General features: G+C 40.3%; 1 protein-coding gene across 1 annotated transcript in view; it reads right to left on the reverse strand.

Annotated features, from left to right (window-relative positions):
* lama4 (laminin, alpha 4) overlaps positions 1 to 20,066 on the reverse strand; it is a 106,561-nt gene that overhangs the window by 5,087 nt on the left and 81,408 nt on the right. The window contains exons 32-37 of the mRNA XM_057823020.1: positions 19,511 to 19,664; positions 16,351 to 16,496; positions 16,086 to 16,275; positions 11,738 to 11,893; positions 8,562 to 8,721; positions 2,576 to 2,700 (exon numbers count right to left, since the gene is read on the reverse strand). Of these exons, the coding sequence (XP_057679003.1) occupies positions 2,576 to 2,700; positions 8,562 to 8,721; positions 11,738 to 11,893; positions 16,086 to 16,275; positions 16,351 to 16,496; positions 19,511 to 19,664 (931 nt within the window). The remainder of the gene's footprint in view (positions 1 to 2,575; positions 2,701 to 8,561; positions 8,722 to 11,737; positions 11,894 to 16,085; positions 16,276 to 16,350; positions 16,497 to 19,510; positions 19,665 to 20,066) is intronic.

A 20,066-nucleotide genomic window follows, 5' to 3' on the forward strand; every position in this document is an offset into this window, starting at 1 on the left:
GATTTTCTTGTGTGACAAATCAACACAGGTTTCAGAAAAGGTTGGTACAGGTGGTGAAACAAGGAAAAAGTTGACGCTTACCTTCTAAATGAAGATGCAAATGACAGAAAAATATGAGCGTGGGGTGGGCATCCGTGAAATGGCTCAACAATACATCTCCACGGTCCTCCTCCGACGATCGTTCGCCAGTCTTTATAAGTTAAGCTGACAATTCTTATTGTGGTAACATCTCCAAAGAAATCGCCAGCTTCGCCACGTTGTCATCATTTCTTTCACAACTTATTCAACACAAAACGCCTGCTGTCTGCTGCAATTGACGGTGTTCTCAAGAGAACATTCAAAGTGAAAGTGAAACTCAAGCTCACCGGTCCAGGCACGTCAGTGGTGCGTTCAGGTACACAAAAAAACGTCCGCCTTATTAGAACCCGATTCGTTACACTATTACAGGAATTATTATTATTCTTTTTATTATATTATTCCAATTTTGATTTATAATTTATTTGTTTTGCTACGTGTAATTGCCATTTGTAATAGCACCAGCAGTATTTTTTAAGGATTTAGTGCAGGTTTTTGGGCTGTGGAACGAATTAATGGAATTATAATGTATTCCTATGGGAAAATCCTGCTCGACATACGACCATTTCGACTTACAAACAAGGTCCTGGAATGGATTAACTTCGTATGTAGAGGTACCACTGTATTATATATTTACATTTATATATTTATATATGTATAGAGTATATATAAATATATATATATACAGTATTTATATATTATGCATATAACATATATACAGTGGTGGCGTGGCGTGGCTCAGTGGTAGAGTAGTTGTCCCCCAACCCAGAGGTTGTGGGTTCGATTCTTCGCCCTGATGAACTTGCCTAAGTATCCTTAAGCAAGATACTGAACCCCATGTTGCTCCTGGTGCTGCGTTACCAGTAGGTGAATGGTGAGATAGTGTAAAGCGCTTTGAGCGCCTTGAAAGGTGGAAAAGCGCTATATAAGTATAACACCATTTACCAGTATTTATATATTATGTATATAATATATATATAAATAAAAACAGAAATTTATATATTATGTGTATAATATATACATAGAAATATATAAATATAATTTATATATATAAATATAATATATTTATATATGTATAGAGTATATATAAAATCATCCCTAATATATAAATACTGTATATAAATGTACATAATATATACATTTGTTTTTAGTTATATATATTATATATTTACATATATATATATATACAGTATTTATATATTAGGGATGTCCCGATCTGATCACGTGATCAGAAATCGGGCCGATCATGCCATTTTTCAAAGGATTGGAATCAGGTGAAAAGGATCAGGTTTTTGATTCAAAAAAATGTTTTTCTGCTTCATACTCATACAGCCCCTCACTCTCCCTCCTGCTGTTTTTTTTTTTTTTTTGGTTCAGCAGTGCAGTGGAGTTTACTAGTTAAAGATAACAATGATTGACAGGTTTGTAGCTTTGATCTGGCAAGTGAAGGCTCAGTAGCTCTACCATCAAAGGCACAAATGTGTCAATCATCGTTTAGTCAATCTTCGTTGTCTAGCGGCTTTTCTCGTCAGCGTGAGCGTCAAAGCGTGAGTGAATTTGAGTGGACTCATATGAATTATATGAATATTATGGAGAGTGATTAAAAAACTGGCATTTAATGTGAAAAATGTGGGTGTGCCTTTTGTTCTGGTGCACATAAGAAAAATGTTAGGCGCACCAGTGCAACCAATGCACCAAAAAGTAAGTGTGGAGCCTTGGCAATATATTCTGCAATATCAATTTTTCATTCAGGCCCAATTTATGTATTTTTTACTTTTAAAGGGCTGAAAAGGTAACAAAATAATCCTGGAACACAATGACATTGCCAAAAGATACAAAATTATAACATTTTGTTCTCATCAACGCTCCTGGAAAAAGCGGAAGAGGAAGTACTGTTAAAAGTACAGTACTGTGATATGTTTGGAAAATTTGTTCAAATTAAAACAACAACAAAAAAACTGTCAGCTCGGGACTCAGTATTGGCAGATTCTCCAAATCAGGTGACTCGGACTCGGGTGAAAAAATATGTGATCGGGGCATCCTTAATACACACATATATAGTATATTTTAGAGATAGACCGATTATCGGTGCCGATATTTGGAAATTTGACGGATATTGGTATCGGCCTTTTTTTATCCGACCGGCCGATATCAAAAAATCCATTTTTAGAATCGGCACCTTTCAAAATTAAATTTCTTTCTTTCCTCCAGCGTTGTAGAACCAATGCCAAGGCAAAAGGTAGTCATAGGAAAATAATTAAATATAAAAATGAACTAAAAAATAAATTATATGCATGTGTACTTTTCGGTCTTTCAGTTTTCGTTTTTTTTCGGCCAAGTGTTTCCAATATTCGGTTTCGGCCAAGAATTTTGGCATTAGAACTTAACAAGATGACACCATACCCTTACATCATTCGATTTTTCTGAAAACGGCCCTCGGAGAAAAAAGTCCAGACACCCCTGTTGTACAGCAATGCTGTGATACGTGGAGCATACTTACTGCTTCTTCATGAATGTATACAGAGAAATGGCCCTCTGCTATAGGCACATGCAGAAGAACAGCTGATGTTACATGGGGCCGCGCCTCCAGCTCTAGTTCAAATTGATCTCCCAAGTCAAGTGTGTCTAAAAGGGGGAAGTAAAAGAAAAGGTTGGTTTTATGCAAAGATAATCCTTCTGATTTCCCCCTCTCAATCACTGAGAGCATTATGGCTGAAATGTGGATGTTTTCACCCTTGTTTGGTTTGTTTAAAACAAACCATGGTGTGAATCATTTGCTAGTGCTGCTTGTGTGTAAACACTGTGATGTGTAAACACTCATGTGCACCAAACAATAAATCCGAGACGTACTGCTTGGTTGAAATGGGAGGTAAACACACATGTGCGAGAAAGGATTCATTGGAACCATTTGTACAGTGCTGGCCAAAAGTATGGGCACCCCTGCAATTCTGTCAGATAATGCTCAATTTCTCTCAGAAAATGATTGGAATTACAAATGCTTTGGTAGTAGTATCTTTATTTATTTTGCTTGCAATGAAAAAACACAAAAGAGAATGGGGGAAAAAATGGAATCATTATCATTTTACACGAAACTCCAAAAAATGAGCCAGACTAAAGTACTGGCATCCTTTGAAAAATCATGTGATGCTTCTGTAATTTGTGTAATTAACAGCAATTACCCATATGTGGCACAAAACAGGTGGTGGCACGACTTAATCACACTTGTAGCCAGTTAAAATGGATTAAAGTTAACTTAACCTCTGTCCTGTGTCCTTGTGTGTACCACATTGAGCATGGCGAAAAGAAAGAAGACCAAAGAACTGTCTGAGGACTTGAGAAGCAAAATTGTGAGGAAGCATGGGCAATCTCAAGGCTACAAGTCCATCTCCAAAGACCTGAATGTTCCTGTGTCTACCGTGTGGTGTCATCAATAAGTGTAAAGCCCATGGCACTGTGGCTAACCTCCCTAGTAGTGGATGTAAAGGAAAAATTGACTAGCGATTTCAACGAAAGTTTGTGCAGATGGTGGACAAAGAGCCTAGACTAACATCCAAACAAGTTCAAGCTGTCCCGCAGTCCGAGGGTACAATGGTGTCAACCCGTACTATCAGTTGGCGTCTGAATGAAAAGGGACTCTATGGTAGGATACCCAGGAAGACCCCCTTTCTGACCCAGAGACATCCAAAAGTCAGACTGGAGTTTGGCAAAACGTACCTGAGAAAGCCAAAAACGTTTTGGAAGAATATTCTCTGGTAGGGATGGGAACCGAAATCCGACTCCAATTCCGAACCGGTTTCGAGTGTTCCGAGGCCTCGACGTCACAATGAAAAAGCCTTAACGATCCCTTTAACAAATCCTAAAGACGCGTATTGCGTCATCAATACACGTCTTTAGGAACGTGTCATGTGACGTGATGTGACGTGTCTTGTTGTCCAGACGCATCAAACTAGAACTACTCGCTCCAAAGTTTGGCTACACTTCACCAGGAAAGAGGGTGAAAATGAAAGGGCAACTTGCAATATATGCAAAGTGTTGATATCATCTAAGGGTGGGAACACCAGTAATATGATTAAACATTTGCAAACACAGCACGGCATCCGCATCACCGAGTGTCGCGTTTTCGACTCATCGCGGGTACAAAGTGACTCAAGTAGCCGAGACAGCGGCAGCACCATGGATACTCCAGGTACGTAGTCCCGTAACTAACAGCGCACACAACATGTCCTTTGCTTCACATCGACATGTAACATTAAGCAAATGCTATGCCTCGTTCTTTCTTTTACACTTAGATCCCCATGATGATTTTTTTTTAAACCTGTACTGTTCAGCTGTTTGACACAGAGAATGGAAGTCTATGTGTCCGGTTGGTCTGAACAGTTTTAATGTTTCACATTGAGAGTATGACTTACGCCCATTGTGATCATTCAACATATCTCGTTTATTATGACAAAGCAGCGAACAGGAAGGGGTTATGGGGGAACAGGAGAAAAGAAACACAAGAGAAGAAAGAAAAGAAACACAACAACTAGAAATACATTGAACGTCTACACTATTAATATGTTGGTGCTATCGTCAGCTAGATGTATTTCCAGTTGACACTATGTGGGGGGCCTGTTGACCAGGGAAAGAAGGGGAGGGGTGTGAGAAAGTCTATAAGCTAAGTGATTGGGCGGGATAGCGTGTGCACAAATCAGCACTGTGATCTAGAACCCAGTAATCGTGTGAATCCCTTGTGAGTGTAAGCCCGTTGGCAACCGACCCTACGTGGGACCGCTACATGGAATTTCTATCCAGCCACCCGTCCCACCGCCATTTGCCGCAGCTCTCCTGTGGGGTATGATGTGTGTGGTGTGTTAAAAAAGGTGCAGGAATGGCGGAGCCTGTCGTGAGGAGGTAAACGTGAGCACCCCTCCCCAACAGGTCCCATCCATCCCACAACCTTAAAGTGCCTGTGACACAAAAAAGCATGTTTAGTTCTAATACACGCGGTATTGTATGCTTCTGAATGAAATGGACTGCTTGGATGCGTTCGGAAGCGATCGTTATATTTATTCAGTTTTTTTAATCCCGCGCCATGAAAATGAGTGACTTCCGGCAACAGTCTCGAGTTGAGAAAGAGCACTGTGACGTGTACGGAGGAAGGAGTCCTCTTCACTATACAGTCGTACTGTTGTATGAGAAGGACTAAGGATTCAGCTGATTTTGCAGATTAATACGTTTATTTTTCACATCATGCCAGCCAAAAAGCAGCAGAAAAATCTTGCTGTACGAGGGAGAGGCGTGTGCGCCTTTTTGGGGTTTCAAAAGGTTTCCATTCACTGGTGGAAATTGGCCAAAACAAGTCCTACTACTGTGGGACCATGGGACTTACGAGCTGAGTCAACATCGTGTTTTGTATTATGTCAAATACTGGGATCATTTTAATACGGATGTGGCTTGCATTCTGTGGCTTACATGCTCCTTGTCCACTCCGCCGACGACCGGCGGCTTGTCGCACATCCCCCTGCCGGGCGAGCACTATACTCGGCTTTTGCCCTCATGGTGTGCCCGGTGTTCTGTCAAATTTTCCACACGATCAGAAATTGCAACTTTGTGTTAAAAATAGCCGTGAATACTGCGATTACAAAGTAAACACTACAAACTTTCTTTAAATAAAGGACAACTTATGTTTGATCATGGATAGGCATGTAAAAAGCTCTCCTCATACACATTAGCTGCACGTTAGCTGCACAACAGCTGCAGCCGCCCTCCTCCACTGTTTACGACTTCGCCGTGTGGTAAAGTATTATTTTGCCATATTCGTGTTGACCATTTGGCAGCTAAACGTTTCTCCGACATCGGCCGGTTTCTTCAGTGGTCATTGTCCAGCTGCTTCCCTGGCGAGCTCCCCTGTCCGTAGTAGCAGGGGAACGAGCTGTAAATTGCTCTCTGCTGGGTGGTTTGCCGAACGGCGAAGACAATCGACAACCCAGTCGTCATGTGAAATGATCAGGCTAGTTATGTGTGATTTTACGCTTCGAAGACTTTGAAACATCACTCGGTTCGGGTTAGCATGTCGGCTAGCTGTCACGCCTCTTGGTTTGTTTACATTCTCTGAAGCCGGGAAAGGGAAATGACATAAGCCCGATTTAGGTGATAAAATATTGTTCGGGAGGTGCGACAGTAACGGTGAAGTCGACAGTTTTGACCATTATGGAGTAATTTTGCCATGTCGTCCTGAATAAATGCATTTTTATTATTTCATTTTCCATTTAGCTCAAGACTGTTATTTGTCATGACCATGCCATTTATTTAGCAATTGGGGAAAAATACTTGCATAAAAAGAATAACCTGTAAAAATATTGGAGTAGAGAGACTGAAACAATGACATTTTGCGGCTCTCTTTGTCGCGTTTTCCTCGTTCTGAATAATGCCCCCTCAATGGGCTGCATACTAAATCAGATGAAATCATGAGTCCGCTGATGTTATCCACCTGTTGGGGACACTAAAGCCCTATAATGGTTGGCGTGGCCAACCGGAAGATTAAAAGACTAATTTCTCAAAATATGATTCTCATTCACATAATAATCATATTTAAGACTTTTTTTCTCCTGTCGTACACACTTTAATGTGTGAATTAAAATCAGGGGAGAGCCGGGCACGGACTGTATGGCCCCGTCCCAATTCCCCCACCATCATCGCCACAATGATGATAGACAGAGCCTGACTTGTTCCGAAGCTGGTAGCACCAGTTCATTGGCTGTCGCGCCTCCCCTTTATCGAGGCAGGAAAAAAATAGAATGACACAGGAGAGGATAGATCAATGTCACCAAGCAGTGACTAGGTTTGTCTTTAAAGGGTTACATCCCTTTTCTACTGTTGATTCCCCTGACTTTCGGTAGGTTGAATTTGTTCAGGCTTGGCTGTGCTTCTCAAATGGGATTGCTTTATGCAGAAACGTTGGGTAAAGGGAGAAAAAATACCCTGCAGACCACTACAGTAGGCCTACTATTAATTCGTTCTGGGTCTTTTTCTGCTAGGCTGTTTTGTGATGAGGCTACTTAATGTTTCATGCCCAGAAAGAGCACGTGTCCTTCCCACAAAAGCAGATATGTTTGTTTTTCTGCATAAGAATTGCTAATTGAGTGTTCAGTACGGTCAGCAAAATTGCACTTATTGTAGTAGTACACAAAATAGTGCTATTGAACCAAAGAGTACTTGATTTGTCACTGGATGATAGGCAGCTTTATTTTACTTTGTTTAAATCATTTTAAAACCCTAACCTTGCATTATAGGTTTTATTTGAGAATTTGGTAAATATTTTATTGGATGTGTTCCATGTGACAGTTTATTGATGTTTTAGTTGTTGCACTGTTGTAAGCAGGTCCTCAGGTTGAGGAGCCCAGGACGTTGGACCACAAGACTTTACTGTTTGATTTGTGAAGTACTTCCAAACTAAACGAAGTGGGTGCAGATTGACTGGTTTGGTGTTTGGTGTATTTTGTTTTAAAAGTGAGAATCGATAAAGAATCGCATCGTTAAACAGAATCGAAAATAGAATCGGAAAGATCGTATAAATTCCCATCCCTATTCTCTGGTCAGATGAGACAAAAGTAGAGGGGGTTTTTTTGGGCAAAGGCATCAACGTAGAGTTTACAAGGAAAAAAACGAGGCCTGCAAAGAAAAGAACACGGTTCCCACAGTCAAACATGACAGAGGTTCCCTGATGTTTGGGGCTGCTTTGCTTCCTCTGGCAGTGGACTGCTTGACCGTGTGCATGGCATTATGAAGTCTGGAGACTGACAAATTTTGCAGCATAATGCAGGGACCAGTGTGTGAAAGCTGGGTCTCCCTCAGAGGTCATGGGTCTTCCAGCAGGACAATAACCCAAAAAACACTTCAAAAAGCACTAGAAAATGGTTTGAGGGAAAGCACTCGAGACTTCTAAAGTGGCCACCAATGAGTCCAGACCTGAATCTTGTAGAACACCTGTGGAGAGATCTGAAAATGGCAGTTTTTAGAAGGCACCCTTCAAATCTCAGAGACCTGGAGCAGTTGGCCAAAGAAGAATGGTCTAAAATCCCAGCAAAGCATTGTAAGAATCTCATTGATGGACACCGGAAGCGGTTGTTCGCAGTTATTTTGTCTAAAGGTTGAGCTACCAAGTATTAGGCTGAGGGTACCAATACTTTTGTCCAGGCCATTTTTTTGAGTTTTGTGTAAAATGATAAGGTTTTTTTTTTTTTTAATTCTCCTTTGTGTTTTTCATTGCATACAAAATATATGAAAATTATAATACCAAAGCGTCTGTAATTGCAATCATTTCCTGGGAAAAATTGAGCATCATCTGATAATTGCAGGCGTGTCAATACTTTTGGCCAGCATCGTATGTTAACATTTCTCTTTTATAAAAGTATACAGAGGCATGCAAATGCTTGTCTACCATGGGTGTGCCCAAACCTTTTAATGTCATGCCATATCATAATTTAAAGTAAGGTACGCTTTACCCAAAAGCATGTATCCTCCCTCCTCTGCAAAGAATATGCCTTTCTCAGTCGGTCCCTCAAAACATGGAGTGACCCCAAATGTTTCGTCTGCAGATGACAACAAGTGTCCATCCAGCTGAATATTCTTCAAACAGCCAGAAAAACTGTTCAATGAGTTTCTCTAAAGAGAATTAAGAAATACAAAAAGAAATTATGCATAAATATGTACAGTATATACAAAAAAAAACGTTGCTTCTCTTGCATCTGTGTTCCAGAGACAAATATTTCAATAGTTTTCTGAGGATTTTTTTGGTTTCAAGTGATTCACAAGTTAAGAAAAAATGAGTTTAGACTTCTGCAATTGAAATATTTTATGGAAAAATCATCTTTTTGTGTTCATATGGTTCAGTTTAATGTTCACAATTGTTCTGTAGCTTAGTGTGTAAATTGTTTTCTGGGTCAATGTCTTATGTTTTGTTTTCTGTATAGTCAAATATTCTCAGATGTAAATTGTCACTGTCTGAATCATTCCTCCCACTTCGTCCACTTGGCTCATCGATCAAAAGTTTAGCCATTTTTATTGTCACTAACCCACTCAGTTTACCCCACCTGTCAAAATTCTTGACATTCATGGCTGTAAATGTCAATCAATGATCAAAGGTCACAGACATAAATCACTCTTACATATTTGAGGGAAAATAAAGTGCCTTTTCTATTTTTTCGTGGCAAATTTGCAAAGTCATCAATTTTTGTCATTTACACAAATTAGGCCCAAAAATTAGGTAGTTGTGTACCATGATCCCTCGTTTTTCGCAGTATAGATTAAATTAGAGGCAGAGTTTATTTACATTTGATAGGAAAAAAAATGTGTGCGTGTTCAATGTATTTCTAACTGAAGGAATTCGGCTTCCCAACCATGCCGCCGGAACAGTGACAGCCGAGCCAGTAGGCGTCCCGCTGGCGCAGCCCCAGGAAGTCGGCCGGAAAGCCAAACTTCGCGCTTTTACTCTAGTGTTAACCCTTTGTACTGACTCCATGTTCCAAAAGTTTGAAGAAGGCTCACCGAAAACAGGTTGACAATTTATTCGTCGACAGTAATCAAAAAGGAAGGCAAAACAGACGACAGAGAGGCAATGCTGAATCCAGGGTCCGCAAAACAACAGATACATCAGACTGTTCCCGAGAAGCGACAGTTGTTAGCTAAATGTTTAGTCTTTTGAAAGCTGCAGTGGAGTGGGCCGGGCGGGAGGTGTGCCTGGGTGTTGTCTTGGGATAATCCTTCTGTGGCAGGTTTGGGCGGTCAAGTTCGCGTCTCATCTTTCGTGGCTGGGTCGTGGTTGCCATGGCAACTGAGGTGAGGGTTCGGCGTGTCTTGACGTCTAAGGCGCCGAGCTATCAACTTGTTGCCTCGGTAGGGCGGGGGTGTCCTGACCCCACCGAAGGGGGAAAATAAGTAAGTGAACCATCTGCCTAAGGAGACTTAAAGAGCAATTGAAACCAGTTTTTACCAAACATTTCAAGTACGGTGTGTGTCCAATCACTGATGAGTGATTTAAAGCTGCCCTGCCCACTATAAAACCCAGCACACACCTGGTAAGAATTGTCTTGATGAGAAGCATTGTCTGATGTGCATCATGGGTCGGTCAAAAGAGCTGTCTGAAGACCTGCGATCAAGGATTGTTGATTTGTATAAAGCTACAAATACAGAATACAAAACCATCTCTAAAAGTCTGGATGTTCATCGATCGACAGTCAAAGAAGTTGTCTACAAATGGAGAGAGTTTGGCACTGTTGTTTCTCTCCCATGGAGTGGCCGTCTACCAAAGATGACGCCAAGAGTTCAGTGCAGAATACTCAGAGAGGTAAAAAAGAACCCTAGAATGTCTGCTAAAGACTTACAGAAGTTACTGGCACAGTCCAATATCTCTGTGCACACATCAGCTATATGTTAAACTATGGCCAAGAATGGTGTTCATGGGAGGACTCCACGGAGGAAGCCATTGCTTTCTAAAAGAAACAACAACAAACAACAACAAAGAAAAAACATTGTTGCTCATTTAATGTTTGCAAAAAGGCATTTGGACACTCCACAGAAGTTTTGGCAAAATATTTTGTGGACTGATGAACCCAAAGTAGAATTGTTTGGGAGTAACACACAACGTCATGTGTGGAGGAAAAATGGAACAGTTCGTGATCAGCTCATGATTTGGGGCTGTTTTACTGCCTCAGGGCCTGGACAACTTGCAATCATTAATGGAAGAATGAATTCAGAATTTTATCAGAATGTTTTGCAGGAAAACCTGAGGCTGTCTGTCAGTCATTTGAAGCTAAAAAGAGGATGGATGCTGCAACAAGACAACGATCCAAAATACAGAAGTAAATCCACTTCAGAATGGTTTCGGATGAAAAAAAAATCACGTTCTGGAGTGGCCAAGTCAAAGTCCAGACTTGAACCCCATTGAGATGCTGTGGCATGACCTAAAGACAGCGTTTCATGCCAGACGTCTCAGGAATCTGACTGACCTACAGCAGTTTTGGAGAGAAGAATGGGCCAAGATTAGTCCTTATTGATTTACCATATTCATCTGACGCTACAGGAAGCGTCTGGTTGCAGTTATTGTTGCCAAAGGTGAAGGGGGGGGGGGGCACAAAATATTAAATGTGATGGTTCACTTACTTATTTTTCCCACTTCTACCATCCTCATTAAAATACGAGCTCACATTTGATGGTGATTTTATGCTGAAATGTGAGGAATTCCAAAAGGTTCAGATACGTTTTCATACCACTGTATAAGACATTTTTTATAATTTTAAAAAACAAATCTTGTTTGTATATTTTAATAAATGTTTTTTAAGCTCTGCAGATATAATAATAATGATATCATAAAAAAGACAACAATGATCTGTACATGTATACATGCATGCAGACATTTTATAATAAAATACTGTATGTGTATATATATATATATATATATATATATATATATATACAGTATATATATTTTTCTTTTTTTTAATTGGAAAAAAATCCACGATGGGCTGAGGGCACGAAGTTTGAAGTGCGAAGTAGGAGGGATCACTGTATTGCAACACATATCTTCATTTCATCACATCAACATCATCCTCTCTAATAATGGTATATCACAATAATTGGTGTGCAGATTTAAAAATCATAATAATAATAATAAAAATCAAACCTGAATGTTTTTTCGTGCACGCTGTGGTGGTACGCCTCCAAAATAGAGGGGGGTGCTGATATGCCATGATGTATCTTTGACAAAAAAGCTTTCTCCTAGGATTGTGTGTCCATCGATGATCAATTTTCCCATATTTCCATCACGGGTTAAAACGACCTGTGCAGAGAAAGCACAAGTTCTTTTCACAGTCCAGGTTAATGATGCATGAGCAGCGGAGTCATTCGACCTCCTTATATGTTTATTATCCACTATTCAATGTACAATACATATCAAAACCAAGCAGTCATGCAGACGCAAATTCATATCAGAATGATGTCAGTCGTTTGTGCTACGTTTGTGTTTGTTTTTGCGGTAAAAAGGCCAATTTGTGCTGCTATCGTTTTCACGCAAGGGTGTAGGTTTGGGCTCAACATTTGTAGGGACGATATAACAGCATAACATGCATATACACTTTTTGCTGGGCACAGGACATTATTAAGATCAAACAGATTGGGTGAACGGAGGTCAGGGCTACATTTCTCGCAAATATGAACCTAATAATTGATAGTCTAACCTGGGTTCGATCAAACCCCAGGGGTTCGGTGCATAAGTCTAAGGGGTTCGGCAAAGATTAAGACACAAAGCCCTGTTTTCATATGCTTACTAAAGGCAAAGTGACATTTTAGACTAGGTTTTGGACTGATCTGCTGGTTCAATTTACAGGCTTTGTTCCACTCTTACAACTGCTAGCCCTCGATCTAATGGAAAAATAAACTAGTTTGCTCAGTGGAAGGTTGACTGTTGCACTTGGTATGAGGGAGTATGAGAGACCTACGGCGAGAGTGGCCTGCTCAGATAATAAAAAAACTACGGTAAATAAAAGAAAATTTGCCTCAGTTCACGCCATGAAAATAGTTTGATGCAAGAATGTAGTGGTGCAACGATTAATCGATTAACTCGAGTAATTCGATAAGAAAAAAGATTCGAATGAAATTTTGCTGCTTTGAGTATTCGTTTAAAGTGGCGTTGTGGTGTTTTGAAAGCATTTGCATTTAGTTTTATTGATTTGGGTGGATACACTGCCCTCTAGTGGAAAAAGTGAATATGACACAACTAATTTCACATGGCTGAATCCAGCTGCTCCCTGTTAAGACCAACATAAGTTTTTGTTTGACCTAATGTTTTTTTTAACTTTAAAAAAAAAAAAATATATATATATATATATATATATATATATATATATATATATATATATATATATATATATATATACATATATATATATGTGTGTGTGTGTGTGTGTGTGTATACAGTATATATATACATTTTTTAATTAGTTTATTGGTCTATTTAGCCGTTGTTTTTTTTGTGGGAATATGTGTTTGAACCATTTGTTAAGGGCATTGTCAAAAAAAAAAAAAAGTTACCATTTCATGGCATTTAAGCTAGCATTTGCTATTGAAGTTAGCCAATTGTTTTTTGTTTTGTTTTTATTTTTTTATACCATTTGAGGTTCAGCTCAGGTATTTAAATTTTTTATGTTCCTTATCTGATTACTCGATTATTTGAACTAATTAATCGACTACTTAAATAAGCGATAGCTGCAGCCCTACAAGGATGTGACAATAAAATGAGAATGTAGACCTGAAAACAACAAAAAGAACAGTGTGAAATCCAAAGTTTCATATCCTTTTCCAAAGTGACAATCAACCGCAAAAAGCAAAATTATTCATAGTCAATTTGAAATTTGAACGGGATTTGACTTAGATATTAGCTTGCTAGCTTAGCTATCTCAGCTTTGAATTTGGAGGGGAAAAAGCTTTTTTGGGTAGAAGGGTGTATGTAAACTTCAGTTCACCAACTTTTCTCACAGTTTAATTAACGTTAACAGCAGAAAACACAAAGGTGGAGGACACGTCTCTCTAAGCAGCTTCCAACCCGAGTTTTGCAAGTTAGCAAATTCACACAGTTTAATGTTATGCAAATTCTGATGCAGGTTGTTGCAAAATTTCAGTAGCAAAATTAGTGGTGTGTTCCCCGCCTCCATAACATTGACGTATTTTTACATTACTTACAGTGGCTGCTGCTGGCTGAAAAAAAAAAATCTAATATCCCTCCTCTTTAAAGGGGGCGGAGGAGGCAGCATGTTGGCGACATGTTGTATTTTCGTCGGTTCAGTGCATGTGTGTGTGGGGTGTGGTCAAGTCATCAGCCAATCAAATGTGAGTTTGAGGGGGGGAAATGGACTAGCACATTCAGCAAGGGAAGATGGTGTAAATATAAGTCTGAACATAGTGAAAATAATTCACTTAATAATGGTAGGGTCAATTGTATCCTTACAACATATGGGAAGGCAATCTAAATAACCTACTGTATATAACTGACCTCATTATAAAATGCAAATAAGGTTGCTGAAAAGTTGGTGGGGACAATTTGAGCATCCTGAAAAGTTGGTAGTATCATGTCCCTACCGTCCCTATGCAAACCTACGACCTTGGTCGACATGAATTTCTGTATTCTGTATTTCTAAGCGTGCATGTGTCGGGGGTGGGACAAGTCATCAGCTAATCAAACGTGCGTTTGAGGGGGAAAAATGGACCGGTGCATTCAGCAAGTGAAAAGGGGTAAATGTAAGCTCTAATATGAAAAAAATTCACTTAATAATGGTAGGGTCTTTATAACATATGAGAAGACAATCCAAATTACCTGTATAACTGAACTCATTATATAATGCATATAAGGTTGCTTAAAGTTTGGTGGGGACATTTTGAGCATCCTGAAAAGTTGGTCGTGTTATAGTATGTCCCTACTGTCAGTATGCACACCTAGGCCCTTGTTTTCAAGATATTTACATTTCTTTTGTGGGTCAGTCTGAGATTAACCAGCCCACTATTTTGATTAAAAAGGGCTAAAAACTGTGACAAATCGTTTATGCTTCGTTTGTGCTGAAAATTTTTAATTTGTGCTTTTATCGTTTTTGAGAGATTGAGATATTAATTTTGAGTGCTGACATCACGCAGCCCCCTGTCTGAAATTTGGACTAATTTTGGCTTTGACATAATGAGTGATATATGTTGTTAACATTTTCAAATGGTGTAAAAAAAATAATAATGGTGTAGAATAAATATTACATTTCAACATTCTGTCAATGAAGATTTGTGTCATCGCCTGCGACACACGTTTCTATCAGCAGGGCGGCTGTTGTGAACAAACTTATGTGATGGGCCGTGGAACCCAAAGGGGAAAAGAGATAAATAACTGAGGAGAACAGAGAATTCAACGTTTCTTGGGCCGAATTAATTGCATTCATTGCCAAAGCGGAAGGATTTTCTGAATATTTGCTCTGTAGTGAGAAGTTGTTAAATCACAAAAAGAGGGAAGGCATACTATTATTGCAGCGGAGTACCCAGTAAGTGCAATTGCATTACTTCTGGAGAAGTAAGAGGAGTGCAAAAATAGATTTAAGAAGTGGATTGCCTCTCCAAACTCCACTAGTGCTGCAAGTTTTGTTGCAACCAGGGAGAGAATAAAGCGTGGAAATCGTTCACAGACAGTGACTAGTAAATGAAAGAGTCATTAATCAACATGCGTGAACTCTGGCTGTATATAGTACTTTACTTTTTCGATAGGGTGCTGTTTTATTTTTTATAATTGCAGGCTGCATTTTGTTGCATTATGTTTGTTGCCCAGATAAGGGGCACGTTATGCACATTCTATTTATTGTTGTGGTTGTTATTTCCTCGAATCTTCAAAATACAAATATACTCTTGCGAGTCCCGATCCGTTTTTTTTTTTTGCGTTCGGAGAGCAGGCTTGCATTGAGAGAGGCGATTCTGGTGACCATAGCGGCCATGATATCCATCCTCCCTGACCTGTCCTTCTTCCTATAGTGCCCTTTTCTCTCAGCACGGCGACTCACTCAAGCAAAACCCGAATAGTCACTGAATGTAACGAGATTTAATATAATGTACCTCACAGTATCTTTTTTTTACTTTATTTTTTAAAAATGACATATAATACATGTTTCTGGATAGTTATTTTAAGATTTCGGGGTAACCTACTTTTTTTGGGGGGGGGGTACTTAAAGGGTTAATTCCGACTTGCGCGGAAATTTGGTTTACGTCGCCAATGCGGGAACGGAACTCGTTGGTAACCTGGCGAGTTGTCAATAGGTTGACACGAGTTGTCAATATGTTAAAACGACCTGGCAATACATTAAAACGAGAAAGCCTTCGTAGAAATGTTTCACACACTGGCAGCACTGCGCTTCCGGAAATCCTGAATGTGACATGCATACACGTGAAAAAAAAATGTTTTGTATATAACGTCAGCTTTAGAAACAACATGTGGAACAACATGATGAACTTACATTATGCCACGCGCCATCATTGCAGTTTTCATTACTCCAGATCTCGACCCGCTGATCACCCGCATTGAAAGTGTACACAAGCCGACCTTTGGCCAGGAAAAGAGTCATAAAGTTTTTCTCTTGGATGTCAGATACATAAAAAATGAGGCCAAATGATGTCTTGGTCCTTAGGGATAAGGAAACGTTGGACCTGGAAGGGAAAACATTGAAAGACTACTCAAAGAAAGCATTTAAATTTCTTGACATTGCAAAGAATTATACTTACAAATGTGAAATTGATTCCGGGAGCTCTCTATAGTGATGTCTACTGTTTGCAAAGCTGCCATAACGGTAGGAATTCTGTATTGCTTGGTGACTTGATGAGGGATGGCAGGGAGCAACTTTGTGGCTAGATTCAGATTCCATGTTAACCTGTGGAAGGACAAATTAAATGTTGTGGCTATGTTTCTAAGAGGCACATTAAATTGATGTCAAATGAAATCTTAAGGTGCCCGTAACAGGATAAAAAAAAGTCTTAAATAGCAATATTATGTGAATTAAATTCCTACTTTCGGAGGATTCGAAAATATACGGCAATTTGGCAAAACACAGATGACGAGAAATTAGTCTTTTAATCTGCCGTTTAGCCCCGCCTGTCATTATAGCGCTCCATCGCCTCCAGCTGGGTGATGACGTTGGCAGAATAACGATTTCTGCTGATTTAGAATTCAGCCAATTGAGGGTGAAGATTCAGAGCGAAGCATTGTTTTAATCTCTCTACTCCAATTTTTTACAGAATATTCTTTTTATGTACGTAAGTATTTTTCCCCAATTGCTAACTAAATGGTATGGTCATGACAAATAACAGTCTTGTGCTAACTGGAATATGAAATATTAAAAGTGCATTTATTCAGTACGACAGGGCAAAATTACTGCATAATCGTCAAAACTGTTTACTTCTTCAAGCTCCCCAACAGTATTTTATGCCTCCTGAGTTAGTCCGGCTTTTGTCATTTCCCTGTCTCTTCGGAGACGGAGGAAAGAGCGTAAACAAAACTTGAGGCGTGACAGCTAGGCGACATGCTAACCCCTTTTCCAAGTCTTTTCCTCGCCTTTCGAAAACAAAAACTCAAACAAAACTACCCTGACTAGTCACAAACGGCGAAGGGGTTTATTGTCTTCACCTATCGGCCAGAAGGAAGCTGCCCAAGCCCAAGGGGGCACGCGAAGAGGACCGAGGGGGCTTGAAATCTGGACACAGTCGAGAACCGGAGACGAGAGCGAGGGGCTCCCTGAGTCCAAGCCGCGGATAGTGCTCTCTCGGCGGGCACGTGAAAAGGACCGAAGGGGGTGGATGTCTGGACATAATCGAGAACCGGAGATGAGAGCGGGGGACTCCCCGGGCCCAAGCCGAGGCACGCCTTTATTGCCAGGCGACCATGGTGTGCAACAAGCCGCTGGTCGTCGGCCAAGTGGCCTTCTCGGTGGACAGGGCGCATTGTCTCCCACAAAATGCAAGCCACGTCCTTATTAAAACATCTGCCATGATCCCAGTATTTGACATAACATAAAACACGTAGCTTACTCACTTAGTTATCTGTCCAGTGGTTGCGCCACTGTCATACATGTCTTGCCCATTATTCATGCTTAAAAGGATCTTTTAGAAATCCAAAAAGCCTCACACCACTCTCCCTTGTGTAGCAACAAAAACCTGCAGCACATTTAGCTGGCGTGACGCAAAAAAAATAAACAATTTAATCCGCAAAATCAGCTGAATCCGCAGTCCTTCTTGAAGGAATCCGACCTTTTAGCCAGACTGCCGAACCACGCCAGCCGAACCGCCGGACCTGTGCGACTCCAACAACTCCGACAACCCGGCCAAAAGGCCAAACTCCGGGTGTTCACCTTAGTCTTAACCCCTTGTACTGACTCCATTTTGAAAGCTGGAAGAAGGCTTCGAAACACAAGTTGACAAGCAAACAGCGACAGACCCAGGCAAGGAGGCAGACTCAGGGTCACCGTATCACAAGTCAACAAAAGGTTCCCGAGAGAAAAATGACAACGATTAGTTAAACATTCAGTCTTTTTGAAGGCTCTTGCGGGGCGGGCTGTGGGCAGGAAGAAGGGTGTGTTTGGGCATTGTTTAGGATAATCTTCTGATGCAGTTTGGGCTGTTTAGTTTGTGCGTCACAGTTGCTGAGTCACCATTACTGAGGCAACCGGAGTGGGAGATTTTGCCTGCCTCAACCAATGGTGCCACTAGGGGGTCGCCAGGGGTGGCCATGGCCCCCCCAATAAATTTGTTGGCCATCCCGATTGCCAGTATATCAGTGGATTGTTGTAGCATCAGTTATGCATATCATCCCAAATGAATGCATTTATGTAGTTTTGTTAAATGTACACCTTATGCCTAATATATACATAACACAATAAAACAGAATTGTTGTGGAACTCAAAATGTTGACTGGACAGTTCTGAACTATGCACATTAAATCATTAGTAATATCAAATATTACACAATACACCAAAGTATATCAGTAGCCGTGTCCTTAAGTCTTTCTGATAGTTTTCCCCTGATTAACCACAATAATATAATGAAAACCTCAAATTATGGCTTTTAGTTTTGGTGTGCCACCCCAAGATTTTAAGTGGCCCCATCTGGCCACCCCTATGAAAAATTTCTGGAGGCGCCACTGCCCTCAACTTCAAAGAGGCGCTCGGAGTCTTATCAGTTGTGTTATCAGTTGGATATTGGGCCGGTGTTCCTGATAGGACAGGACGTCCCACCATTTGTTCTGGACTGTCCTGAAGAACTGATTGCGGGATTTTTGGTGTTGCAGACGTGGGCTTGTAGATGTCTTGCCTATCACCTGGTTGTCTGTGTCATCTTGCTCAGTCCGTTGCATGACGCACGGGTTGGGCTTCCGTGATGAGAAGGCATCATGTATCTCTTATGCCTTATGTCAAATAAATTCTGCTTGTTTTCCTTAAACTATGATATAAATTCTATTTATTTTATATTGCATATGTTAAAGTAATACAAACACAACATAACAGTAAATATAAGAAAAGATGCTATTCCCTGATTGATTATATTAAGTGTGTTGGAGCAATACAAACAGTCGAACGGTAAATACGAGAAAAGATACTATTCCCTTCATTCTGCATACGATAATAATGGCTGAATTGTGAAGATGGTTAGTCCGCTGACGTCACATTCGCCTTCTTCCTCAATCCGAGACAGTGGCCAGAAGTCATCACTTTCGTAGCGTGGGACTCCAAAAATTGAATGAATACATTAATCGCTTCCACACACATCCAAGCGGTCCATTTCATTCAGGAGCATAAGATACCACGTGTAATATGAAATAAACATGTTTTTTGTGTCACAGGCACTTTAAAACTTAGTATCTTTAATTCAGTGTGATGGTTTTTTTTTTCCTTACCTGTCGCGATCGCCTTTGTTTAGCTACGTGTTTGTCATCCCTGAGTTTTGACGAAAAAGCAGAAGGAGGCTTTTGCACTGGACAGTCCTCCAGTTCAGTCTGGACATTCTCGATATAGCGCTGAAAGTCCTCAGGCTCAATGTCTCGGTCTTGTCTGCATAAATACAGTAAAGATCAAATTAGCACAATTAAATGAAGGGTTTTGGTCAGTGCAGCAATTTTAACATTTCAGTCAACTCATATTCTATCATCAAAATGTACACAATTTCCCATGGTTGTCATCTACATGCACCTCACGTACTTTTAAATGTATTTGAGTTTTTTCATACGAAGTATTTTGACGTAAAGTTTGACTTTAATTCCGATTTGCGCATTAATTCGGGTTACGTTGCTAGCAAAAGAACGGAACTCGTTCATAATGTAGCCCAGAGAGCAAAATATGGAAGCGTTATACCTAACAACAACACGAGAGGGGATGAGCGACATTTGAAAAAGTAATTGTTATTCAGAGACTCGCGGCTGTGACGTCAGCGCATGCGCACTTTCATTTTGAACG

The sequence above is a fragment of the Corythoichthys intestinalis genome, chromosome 19 (genome assembly GCF_030265065.1).
Source record: "Corythoichthys intestinalis isolate RoL2023-P3 chromosome 19, ASM3026506v1, whole genome shotgun sequence".
NCBI lineage: Eukaryota > Metazoa > Chordata > Actinopteri > Syngnathiformes > Syngnathidae > Corythoichthys > Corythoichthys intestinalis.